Source organism: Echinops telfairi, unplaced genomic scaffold, assembly GCF_000313985.2.
Source record: "Echinops telfairi isolate 266 unplaced genomic scaffold, ASM31398v2 ScPeMD7_7423;HRSCAF=8461, whole genome shotgun sequence".
Taxonomy (NCBI): domain Eukaryota; kingdom Metazoa; phylum Chordata; class Mammalia; order Afrosoricida; family Tenrecidae; genus Echinops; species Echinops telfairi.
Window position 1 is genome coordinate 3,596,319 of NW_022111323.1, and position 12,813 is coordinate 3,609,131.

Here is a 12,813-nt window from a genome sequence, read left to right on the forward strand (position 1 = left end):
CTGAAACCCTGTGCTCATCTCCTTGACAATGTGACAACAAAAGGACTGGCAGGTCAAGATTGAGTTGAGGTATGCTGCCCTCCTATCTTTCAGGGATTTTCAACGCATTCCAGGCAAACCCACTTTATTTTGCAATTGGACACACACACACACACACACACACACACACACACACACACACAAATAGAACAAGAGTTAATCATGGAAGCATCTTTTTACTTCTTTTATTGAATTCCATAAATATTTTCATAAGGCTTTGTGTCATTACAATATCTCTCTTTGTTGTTGTTAAACATTTATTGTTGTTTTCTAAACACACAAGTTTGACACTTGTTTGACAGAGTCAAATAATCATATAGAAGAAACAAAAGAATAAACTGGCAAATGCAGAGCAGCAGGGGTCATCAAAATCACTATTACCCATCCATCCACCCCAGCCCAGTCCCCTACCCCCAAAGCACTAAAAGATTACTATTTGGCTTCACACTAGAATTTTTGGAACTTTCTTGTTGCCCTCCTTGTATATCAATTAGAGATATACACACAGAGAAAAGGATAGAAAGAGAGGGTAAAAGAGAGAGTGGATCTTTTTGTCAGGATCACCTTATAGCAGGTTCCAAATATACTAGCAACCCTTTTGGAGATCAAATCCTGGCCCCACTGAGTTGAGGAAAGGGGATCTTAAGAACATGCAGAAATGGAGAAGAGTTAGAGTTCTTAATGTTGGCATTGTTTTGAGGACAAAGACTAGGTTGGTACCCTGAACCAAGGTAATAGGGTCCCCTTTAAGATGCTGACCACTGGTCCACTTTGTTACTAAAAGCTGAGGAACCACTTCAACGGATGGCAAACTGATTTCTTGTTGCTTTCACAACGTATTGACATTTAGTGATTCCATTTTGTTGAGTACACGAGAGGTGGAAAGCAGAAAGTGATATCTCTGATACTGGAGCTCTGGGTACAAGCCCTGTGAGGAGAGGCTTTTGTACAAGATATGTTTGGTCTGATAGGCTTAGGAACTATTCTAAACATTCCCTCCTAGTGTGCCCTAGCCTTCAAAAAAAAAAAAAGTTCATGGCTGATCCTAGGAGGAAGAGTAGAAAGGAGGAGGGCAATATCCACTCAAAGAAGACTTGCAATGCTACTGAGAGACTCTGATCACTAGGTGGGACACTTTAGTCTGAATACTTGGCACCAAGCCCCTTGCCAAGAGAGCTTAATTAACTGAGTTATGTAAGGAGCAGTAGTGGTCAGTCCAGAGTCATGTACTTTTGCTAAGCTCAGCTTCAACCCAACATGGGGGGGGGGCGCGGCGGCGGGGTGTGTGTGTGTGGAATTGAAGCTTAAACTTGTCATTTGATTTCTACAAAGGAAATATTCTCAGGCTGGGCATGGCCTCGTATGGTTCAGGAGGCATAGCGCAGTAACCAAACAAGCTATGCTTAAAAAGCTGGATTTATTTCAGGATGAACTATTTTTATGGGGTCTAAGACCTCTCTTTGCTCCTTTTTACTCCATATTACTTGCTAATCAAGGTCTCTATATATCCATGTGGTTACATGGGGGAAGAGGAATATGAGCTTGCCTCTTTGTGGGAGAAATTAGTTTGGCCCAAGTGTGAAACTTTCATATGTGAACCTGAGGACAGCATCTCTGTTTCATACCCTTTAACTGCAGGAAAAAGTGTCCTGTGTCTTTTTTTTTTACTTGTGTCAAATGTCTTGCGACATGAGGATGTTGGAAACAGGATCTTCTTTGAGAACCAGAACTACTTTAACTTTGTCAACACCAAAAATTCTTCTGTACTGGGAGAACAGGAAAAAGAAGGGAAAGGAAAAAGTAAGGAAGGAGGCAGGGAAGATTATCCATGCAATCTATTAACAACTGGAGTGGTAGCTACTGCAAGTATATATCTTGCGCCAAAGTTGTCTCTTTTTTCCTGTAATAGGCAACTTTCAGCTTTGGACTCTGTCCAGGTTAAAAACTAGAAGGAAGTTGATGATCTTGATTAGGTGGATTCTGTCTTGGATCCCACCTTAGACACCTAACAGTGCCGCCCCTAACAAAACAAAACAAAACAAAACAAAAAAACCACCTGCAAATGGAAGCAGAAATGACTGCTCCCTGGACTGCTTGCTGTGGTGAGTCCAGCCTTAAAAGACTCTTGGTATTGGGGACCAGTTAAATTCCTCCTCCACGAGGCTTCCAGTTTAGATATGCTTCTGGGCCAGGGAAGCCTTTAACCAAAAGCATACTCAAAAAAATAATTGATCCAAACTATGCTACCATGACCTGCCAATACGGCAACATGGAACCCCCAATGCTAAGCAAAGAAATAGTTCAAAACTAGAATTTTCCTTGAACAGAGTCCTTTCCAGTATCATTATACTCTAACACTCCTTTGTTTCTGTTTTATTTTGATCCCTACACAACACCTAAAACACAGTGGAAGCAGTATAAATACCAAGTAGTTATGTCACAGGGCACAACAGAGCATGTCCAGACGGGCAAGACTTAGGACAGAGGATGCAGGGAAAAAGCTGTTGGGGCAACTGCAGAGCTTCAGGGACATTTGCAGATGGTCAGCTGAGGGAGAGGAAAAAAGGGATCCCCAGTGAAAAGTGAAAGTGGGTTAAAAGAAATCCCAACTCCCCAAACTCCACTACATTAAATGAAATGAAAATCATCAGCATCAGTATCATCAGGAAAGAAAACCAAATACAAGCACATCTATGGTAATAATGACAAGTCAATGAATCACTCACAAGAGAGCAAATAGATTATCTCAACAAGAAAAGGAACAATTATAAATGTCTTTTTTTTTTAATGGAAAGAGGAGGTAAACAAGGTAAGAACTAAAAACTCTTTAGAAGGGATGAAATATTTGGAAGTCATTGGTACCTCTTTCTACTAACTACCAACTTCACCTCCCAAAACCAACAGAAAACATTTTTGGTCCTTCTGTGTGTGTGTGTGTGTGTACATACACTCAAGAGTATGTGTGTTTGTGTGCATATATGCATATATATATATACACACATATATACTTCTACATACACACATTTCAACAGTGCTTCTCTGAAAAAAGATCCATCTATAAATATAATTTTATTTACTTTATTTTAAAATTATCTGACTCCCTCCAGGTATTATTTTTTGAAGGGGGTTAACCTGCTGAAGTTTTGCCAGAATGGTGACTGGCTGCGCTTGGGTTCGGTGAACTCAAAGACCTGCGACTGAACGATGCCATCGGGGACCAGGTATTGGCTCTGGTTTAATGGGTCTTGCGGTGGTGGGTAGGAAGGAGGAACTGAGCGGGCAGAGTTGACACCTGGAGTAGATTAGAGATCAAAGGGAAAGGGCATAAGTTAGGTAGTAGCAAGCAACTTCTCAAATTACTCAGTGACCATGTTGGGCAGACAATTTAAGGCCAACTATTATACAGTAGGAATTGTAATTGCAAACCATCCAAAGGAAGAATTCCTGTCTTTAACAGATTTTGGAATGGTGCGGCCATTACCAAAACATTACAACTTTTCCATCTAGTAAGATATCACTAAGAAACTTGGTATGCTGTTACACACCATTTTACAGATAAGGACACCAGATGTGGAGAGAAATGTCCTAACCAAGGTCATATGATAAGTTAGTGGCAAAGCAAATGCCATAAGCCATATTCTCTGAACTTCCAATCTAGAGCTCTTTCTAAAAGCTTAGTCTCTTATGCAAAACTTGTCCCCTCCTTAACTCCTTTTGGGAGTGTCATAGGAGTCTGATTAAGAACCACTGCTTATCACAGCAGACATCTACAGGAGAAGGCCTTTCTAAACAAATGATTCAGGGTTTTACCTCTGGTTGAGAGAGATGACACGCACACTTAATTGAGCAATGAATTTGATAGTGAAGAAAGCAAATTCACCACCAGGAGTTATGATTCCTGGAAAGCAAGGAAGACTTGGAATCTATCTGACACCTTTCAAAGGGAATAGCTTCAATAACACTAAGATGAAAGACCTAAACTTTTAAAGATATGTTAACAGTTTTATTGAGATATGATTCATGTACTATAGAATTCACTGGTTTAAATATGCTAAAAAAGAGTTGTGTAATCATCACCACAATACATTTTAGAACATTTTCTTCATTCTTGCACCTCTTATTATTAGTGTGACATTTCCTCCCAACCTCCATATATACTCGTGTATAAGCTGAGTTTTCTAGCACATTTTTAATGAAGTTTTTGTGGTAAAATTAGGTGCCTCAGCTGATATTCGAGTCAGCTTATACTCGAGTATATATGGTATTACTCTACTTACTATCTCAGTAGATTTACCTATCTTGGATTTAATATGAAAAAACAAACAAACAAACAAACAAACACACAACCCCCCAACAATTACAACAAAATAAAACACAGAAAAATCTCAATTGAAGAGAAAGCAGAAGATTAATAGAAACGAGAACAAATTAAAAATGGGTCAAAAGGGAAAACAACCGATAAGATGTTCAATTCTAACCTAACTATATCTGCAATAGTCAATTTTCCAATGAATTCTGACTGATAGTAAGGCTATTCACATCCCTGCTCAATGGTCAGAGGGAATTCACTGGAGGTTTAATCCATGTGGGGACTCTGCAAATGCATTTCTCACTGCCATCCAGAGCCTTTTACAAACTGAGTAATTGGAATCTAAGATAAAACCGGATAATCAGAATCTAAGATACAATTCCATCTTTAGATCTTGGATTTTATTATTTATAATCCTTGGATCACAGGGGCTCATGTGCTTCTTCCCTGTGGGCTTAGCTGACACTTAGATGGCTACTAGTTTTAAGGTAAGACTTTAAGACCCCAGGCATTATTCTTTCTGATAGCTAGGGGTCATCTAATTTCTTCACCACACTTTACTATAGCATGCACATATTCTGTGATCCCTTCATGATGGCAAGTATCAAGTAGGGCCACATCATAAGAACAAATTGTTCCTAGGTTAGGGCTATGAGTTAGAGTACAAAATTCATTCATGTATCTGTGGTGTCCCTGGTTAATTTTATAGACATCATTATCATTTTATTGGAAAATATTATAAATAATCCTCATGGGGCATATGGCAACTCTATTAAAATATTATTAATTTAGCCAATGGTATACAACTTAAAATGTTGCTGAGAAAAGGAATGTATATAATTATAAGATAGATTTTTAGACTAAAATACATTGATTATGGTCTTGTACCGATTTAAAACTTAAGTAACTGGACATTCTTTACATGGACAATTAGAGTTGAAGATATGGCAAAATTTTCAATAATGCTCACTTACTAAGATGGAACTATGCCTGCTGGATTAAGGCATTTCATAAAAAGCTAAGAGTATGAACATAGCAAATATATGGTAGTCATAAGTTGCAAATTACTGAGCCACATCAAAGCAAGAGATTTCCATATGACTTCCATATCCACAACCTTGGGATAGCAATTACTCTGCTACAAGTATGTATATGGTAAAGTCCTGTTCACTTAGTGGGCTTTCCAAAAGCAGAGTCTTCTGGTTTGATTAATGAAGGTTGTTGTGTACTTCAAAAGGACAAAGTCTAATGCCCCAATTGTCTATAACATGCAACCTGGATCACAAAGGGCTGGATAGAAACTCAGTCAAGAGTACCTGATTAGGAATGTAATACATGATGTATTCTATCATTGGGAGGGTCTATATAATATTAAGCATTTGTCCCAATGGCAGGTTGCTTCTCCTAGTTTACCTATCAACAGAAGTGAAATCACCTTCTGTTAGACAAACATGCTCACCTCACCTCTGGATTTGAATTTCCATTAGGGTTCCCTGGGTTTGGGGTGAGTTATGGAACAATATTATATCTCAGGAATGATTGTTCTTCTCCTTGTCCCTTCAACACGAGAATCGGACCCCAGTTAAGGTGAGGGCCACTCTGACAAAGTGATTTTTAAGATGTAAAAAAAAGGAGGATATGGGTCATAAGCACGAGGCAAGCACATTGCCTTGTTGCTTGGGAGATCAGACTATAAGATTACATGACTTGAGAACAGAAGTCTGCCTTTATAATGGTGTTTATTTTTATAATAGTGGTCTCACACAATATTTGTCCTTTTGTGATTGACTAATTTTGCTCAGTATAAAGGTTTCCAGGTCCATTCATATCATGAGATGCTTCATGGGTTCATCAATGTTTTTTGTAACTGGGCTTTTATTTGTTGTTTTAAGATGAGTACAGAGATATTATGAACAATTTGTACACAATTGTACACACTTCTTAATGCATGTACCAAAATCCTAAAATGGAATATTTTCTAAATTCCAGTGATTTTCCAGCTTTAAATTTGGGGGAAATTTTTAAAAAGCGGTTGTAAAGCACTATTATCTTCAAATGTTCATAAGCTGTTACATTTTAAGTCCCACTAACTCACAATTTAATGCCACACAATGCAAACTCAAACGTTGAACCCTTCACAGCACATAACAAAATTATTAGGAAATTTGGATGACCATGACAAAAGGTGTTACAGAATTCACACAGTTCTGACAAGAAAGCCATGATGAAAGAATGGTTTTCAGAAACAATTCTATTAAAACAACAACAACATGGAAACAAAATTTTAAATGCTCAAGTCATACAAATGCATGACAGTGACTCCAAATTGCCATTAAGTATATTTTGTATTAGGGCTACAAAAACTACCCGCAGCCCATGGAATGGAATGTTGACTCCCAAGACAGTAAATCTTCCCACAATTCAACATCCCACTATTTTCTGGCTGTATCAAAAAAATACACAACCAGTAAATGGTATCAGAGTTATGTTTACTTAATAGAATGAGCTCAGGAGTTTGTTGTCCCATTCTATATTTTGAAATAGTTTGGAGAATTTATGATGGCTTTTCTTGGAATACTTGGTAGAATTTCCCTATGAAGTCATTTGGTTCTGGACATTTTTGGTTGGAAATTTCTTGATGACCTTCTCTATTTGTTGTTGTTGGTATGGTCTGTTGAGGTTTCTTACATCCATCTGCATTAATTTGGTAGATGGTGTATTTCTAGTTATTTGGGCATTTCTTTAGGTTGTCAGACTTGTTGGAGTAGGGAGTACAGTCTTTTGTAGTAGTGTGCTATTATTATTTTTATTTCATTTGGATTTGTTGTGTTGTTACTCTTTGCATTTTTTACTCTATGTATTTGCATATTCTCTTTCTTTTCCTTTGTTAAACTTGCCAGCAGCTTGTCATTTTTGTTAAAACTTTGAAAGAATCCATTTTTTGTCTGGTGGATTTTTCTATTGTTTTCTGTTTTCCAATTGATTTATATCTGCTTTCATCTTTGATTCTATTCTTCTGTGGTTTGAGGGTTTGTCTTGTTGCTCTTGATCTAGTTGCTGGAGGTGAGGTGTTAAGGTGTAGATCTTTGATTTATTCTGTTATGTGTGTTGCTTGCTATAAATTGTCCTCCGATAAATGCTTTTGCTGTGTCCCAAAGGTTTTTGTAGGCTGTGATGTTGTTAGGTGCTATTGAGTTGTTTCTCAACCATCAAGACGCCATGCACAACAGAATGAAATATTGTCCGGTCCTGCACCATCCTCACAACTGTTCCTGTTCCTGAGCCCATTGTTGCAGCCACTGTATCAATCCATCTGGGTGAGGGCCTTGCTCTTTTTTGCTGCCCCTCCACTTTACTAAGCATGATGTCCTTCTCCAGGGACTGGTCTCACCTGATAATATGCCCTAAGTATATGAGATTAACTCTTGCAAAACTTGCCTCTAGGGAACACTCTGGCTGTTACTTCTTCCAAGACAGATAGGTTGTCCTTTTAGCAGTCCATAGTACTTTTAATAGTTTCCTCCAGCATCACAATTCAACTGTATAGACTCTTTTTCAGTCTTCCTTATTTAATGTTGAACTTTTACATGCATGTGAGACAATTGAAAATACTATGGCTTGGGTCAGGTGCACCTTCGTCCTCTAAGTAAGTGAGTGTTTCCAGGGCTTCATAAGCTTGTTGAAACATTTCAGTTGGCATTCCAGCTATTCATGGAGTCTTGTTTTTAGTTACTTCTTTCAGTGCAGCCTCTAGCAAGCATTAGTCTGTTATCCATTTTGAAAACAATTTCATGTCAAGAATGCTACCTAATAAAACTATGTAATATTTAACTTTTATGGATTGGCTTTTCTCATGCAGCAAACATAATTCCTTGAAGATTCATGGTAATTGTTACATACATCATTTTTTTTACTAATATCAATATTCTGTTATATGAATTTACCACAATTTATTTAATCACTCACCAATTAAAAGATAACTGGGTTGCCTCTTGTTTTGACTATTATGAACAAAGCTGCTAGAAACAGATTTTTTGTGTGAAACTAAGTATTAATTCCTTTATTATAAATTTCTGGTAGTGAAATTCTAGGTTGTGTGGTAGGTATGCTAAAAAAAAAAAAAAGCCCAACAATGCACTGCCATCAAGTTGATTCCAACTCACAGCAATCCTATAGGACAGAGTAGAAATGATCCTATGGTATTCCAAGACTATAACTCTTTACACGGTAGAAAACATCATCTTTTTCCAACACAGTGGCTGGTGGTTTAGCAGCCCAATACATACCCACTACACCACAGTGTTGTTTCAATGGAAATTGTGGCCCTTAGTCACCCTTCTAGTCTGGAACTGAACTTATTACTATGTTAAAATAATCAATAATTTATTATATAAAAAAGGCAGTGTTTACCTAAGGGACAAAGTTCATAAGGCTAGGCAAGAAGGGGTAATGGAAATAAGAAACACCAGGAAGTAGGATAAGTGATGGTACATTGAAGGGATTGCAATGGATAAGATGAAATAAAATGTGAATGAATTAATTGTTAAAGGTAAAACTGATGATATGCTCTATAAACCTTTATATAACTCAAATAAAAATTTACTACTTTATTCTTTTTCTTCAATAATGTTTTAGCAATTGTAAGGCAGTAATTTGATTTTCAGTTGTCCCTAAAGCCTCAGGATAGTGGCTAGGTTTATGGCTCTAGGGAGCTCCATAATGCCAAAGTTGCTGAAGCGAGGTGTTGGTCAAGAACTTACAAGAAGTTCTATATCAATGCATAAGGCCTAGGCAATGTTAAAGTCATCGGTGAAGTGCTATTATTTAAGCACAAAATAGCAGATTGGGTTAATAAAGTTCCACGATATCACATATCGTGTTGGAAAGAGATAAAAGAGTAATTACGTGTTCAATGACATTTAGAGATCTTAACAATAATGTTCTCCATCGCTTCCAGAGAAGAGTCTTTGGGAAAATCAAATAAACTAGGTTTCACAGGTATCTGAGAGAATACACAGACAGCTCTTCCCATGTACATGCTGTACATATTGTATTCCTAAATTTGAGGGACTTCTACAAGTGTAGCACCCTTCAGTCTTAATATATATCAATCACCACTTCCCTGGACTACAAAAGTCTTGAAGACTAGAGGTATAAATAAAGGAGGAAAGTCCTAAGACTTCTGGGAAGTTTAAAATTGGACACTTTCTTTAAAGACTTTAGGATTGCTCTTATAGGGGAAAGCTGTTCATATGAACTGTGTTTAAGTTTTATAACAGAGTCTAAAAGTAATAATCTGGAGACTGAAACAGAGTGGAGAAGGAAGCTGGCTTAGAGGCTTTTTACGAATAAAATGAATTGTTTTCCGATTTGCTGCTTTGTGGATGTTTCTTTGCCTTAAGTGTTCCCAGTGAAAAGACAGATTGTATTATCTTAATCAGTATTCGAAATTGTACTTCTTTGGGTTCTAATATCCTTTTGAATGGTTACACAGAACTCAGACAAAATTCATTATTAAATGAATTATTAAGGATGTTTGCAAGTTGCAATGCCAATGAGAAATGCTGTAGGTAGTTGTTTACCAGGACATGTAACAAAGTTTCAGACCTGCTAATAAATGTCCACATGGGCATACCATTGTCCTGTAAGCCTCTGCCTGAAGGCATTCCATTCAAGCTCCAAGGGTCAGTAAACCCAGCTCCCTATATTAAGTGCTCAGAGGCACCCTTCTCCATTAAGCCTGAGCCCAAAGGCACTCAGCTCCACTTCTGAGGGTCAGCAAGCCCAAATTCCTGAAGCCTCAGCCCAAATGCATTCAGGTCTATTTCCTTGGGTCAGAAAGTCCAATTTCCCCAATTAAATGCGCAGAGGAACCCTCCTCCGCAAGCAGCCTTCTGCACAAAAGCACTCATCATAACTTGCTTCATGGGTTGGAAAGTCCACCACTCTGTTCCGTGATCTGGATACTGGTTCTGCTGCTGCTCCTCTGATTGTATAGCTGTCATCTAGATTCAGGAAGTTCACTGCACAGGGATCTTGGATCCAGAGGACACATTCCATTCCTGGCTCTTGTTGGTAATGAAGTCCTCATCCTTTTCAGAGGGCTCATTTTATACACAGCAGGGTGGCACTCCAAGGAATCCTGGTCATAATTTCTCACCGGTGAATTAAATATCAGTATTTTCCCCCACCTTCTTACCAAACCCATGCAGGTAAAGGTCATTTGGTGGGAATTAGGAATTTGGGCTAGAAAAGTCACATGAAATAATTCACTAACCCTGCAGGCCACCTCCAGGTCCTTCTAGCCATTATTTCTTTCATACTGAAGGATTAACTCCCACCTCCCAATATTTTATCTTTGTGTGTGTGAACACACCCATGAAGCCCTGGTGGTGCAGTGGTTATATGTTGGGTGGAGATCTGCATGGTCAGCAGTTCTAAACCACCAGCAGCTTTGAGGGAGAAAGACTGGACTTTCTATTTCCATAAGCAATTACAGTCTCAGAATTGACTCGAAGGCAGTGAGTTTGGTTTATTTATTTATTTTTTGAACACAATCATAAGATATTGTAAGCCAGGCACTTCATGGCTTTATCTTCCCTCATTTTAAATATTCAAATTTTAAATGATCTGTTCCCTAATAATCCAGTGCGGAGGCTTGAGTGTTTATTTCTGGTTGCAATTTTGACCATAGGCATGTGAAAGGAAATTTGAGCTGGGGTAAAGAATCACTATGGAGACCAGTAGGTACGAACAGTGTAGAAAATTGGAGTGGCAGAAACTTAATAGGTGAAAGCCTCTAGGAGGCATAGGTAAGCTCCTGGGAAAATAGCACCTTTGCAGTCTGGGAACTAAGGACAAACAAACAAACAAACAAACAAACAATAAACTTAAAACAAAAACAACAACAACAAACCTCACTGTCACCTCAAAACTACCTGCACCCTTGGATTTAGGACTGAAATGCTTTGATGGGAGAGGAAGCAAAGGGTGGCCACCCCAAACTGTGGAAATGGCAGTAATTGGACATTGGGTAGGATCCAGGGCTTAGTGGATGAGGATTGAAAGGGGACCCAGAACCATTATATATTTAATGCCCCAGTACTCCCCCTTGCAGTAATATGACACATTTAAATCTGATAGGCAAGGATCTGCACCTGTAAGAATTGATACATAAATATTTCCCCTAGTACCAATCCCCATATTCAGGGTAAACAGAGCTCAATCAATTAAGAACTCAATCTGTACTAAGCAACAACTCATAGATTGTAGCTTGCAGGTGTACTACACTCACATAAACTCCTCATATCAACAGTATCTTAAATTCTATATCATTGCAAAATTATTGATGTTATACCCTTATACACCAGGGGATCGAGTGACATGTTTTTCTTTGTTGCTTCTTTGTTTGTTTTTCTGCCTTTTTTTTTGTTTTTGTTGTGGTTGTTCTTGTTTTTTGTTTGTTTAGTCATAATACGACTGTTAAAGTAAACCAGAGTTCTGTATAACTTGTGAGCAAGCAGATGGATTATGGGCTCCCACTTAATTCTAGCCTCAATCCAAGAACAATGAGTTCTTATGACATGACCCTGCTTAATACTTGCCTTTCTGAAATGATCACTGAAAATAAGGGTGCTACAGGAAAATTTGGTGAAGAAAGCATATAGTTCCCCGCTATCAATTGGAATAGTGTCTGGGGCCTTAAAGGCTTGTATTCAAACAATCAACCCTCTAAGTGAGGCATCAACTAAGTCCACCAGGAAGAAGCACACCACCCTGTGTGATCCACAGATCTGCAGATAACAAAATCCAAATACGGTGAAGGGAAAGTATCAGAACCTAAATTGTGAACACCCAATTTGTAGAAGGTTATGGAGGACAGTGGGAGACCAAAATCCATCTGAAAACTATCTACTCAGATTAAGCCTCTGGCAGATCCCGACTCGAATCACAGGCAAAGGACCCAAACAGCTTTACTATCAGACAGAGATTATTGTAAATTTGATTATGGTAGATTGAAACTTGGTCAATTGACCTCCCTCTTGACCTAACCTGAATTTTCTCTAGGCTGAAGTATTTCTCATCTGTTCGAGGACAGAAATTTCTCTGGCCCTTTAAATATTGATAGTGATCTTTTCTTTATTATGTTTTATTTGTATCTTTATCTTTGTATTATTTTCTTCTTGCCATTTTGTTTTGTTGTTTTTTTATTGTTTCTGTTAGGTTTCCCAGTTTGTGAAGCACAGAAGGAGTGGATGTATAGGGACAATAACTGATGCAATGGTTTATTGGGGATGTAGAGGAGGAAGGGTAGGTGGGGAGGGGGATAGGATTTGGGGAGAAAACAATGAATGCAGGAGCAGAGATGGAGCACCAGAACTGATTGTGATGATATATACACAAATCTTTTTACAAGAGATTTAAGCATGGAAGTATATTGTATGTTAATATTATATCAAACAAGC

At 38.1% G+C, this 12,813-nt stretch overlaps 1 protein-coding gene across 6 annotated transcripts in view; it reads right to left on the bottom strand.

Moving 5' to 3' along the window:
• Positions 1-207: 207 nt before the first annotated feature.
• The window catches only part of ARHGEF9 (Cdc42 guanine nucleotide exchange factor 9), a 308,501-nt gene continuing 295,895 nt past the window's right edge, over positions 208-12,813 (bottom strand). For all 6 annotated transcript variants that reach the window (XM_045297828.1, XM_045297832.1, XM_030887714.2 and 3 more), the window contains one exon: positions 208-3,331. In XM_045297828.1, coding sequence (XP_045153763.1) covers positions 3,150-3,331 — 182 coding nt within the window. In that variant the 3' untranslated portion in view covers positions 208-3,149. The remainder of the gene's footprint in view (positions 3,332-12,813) is intronic.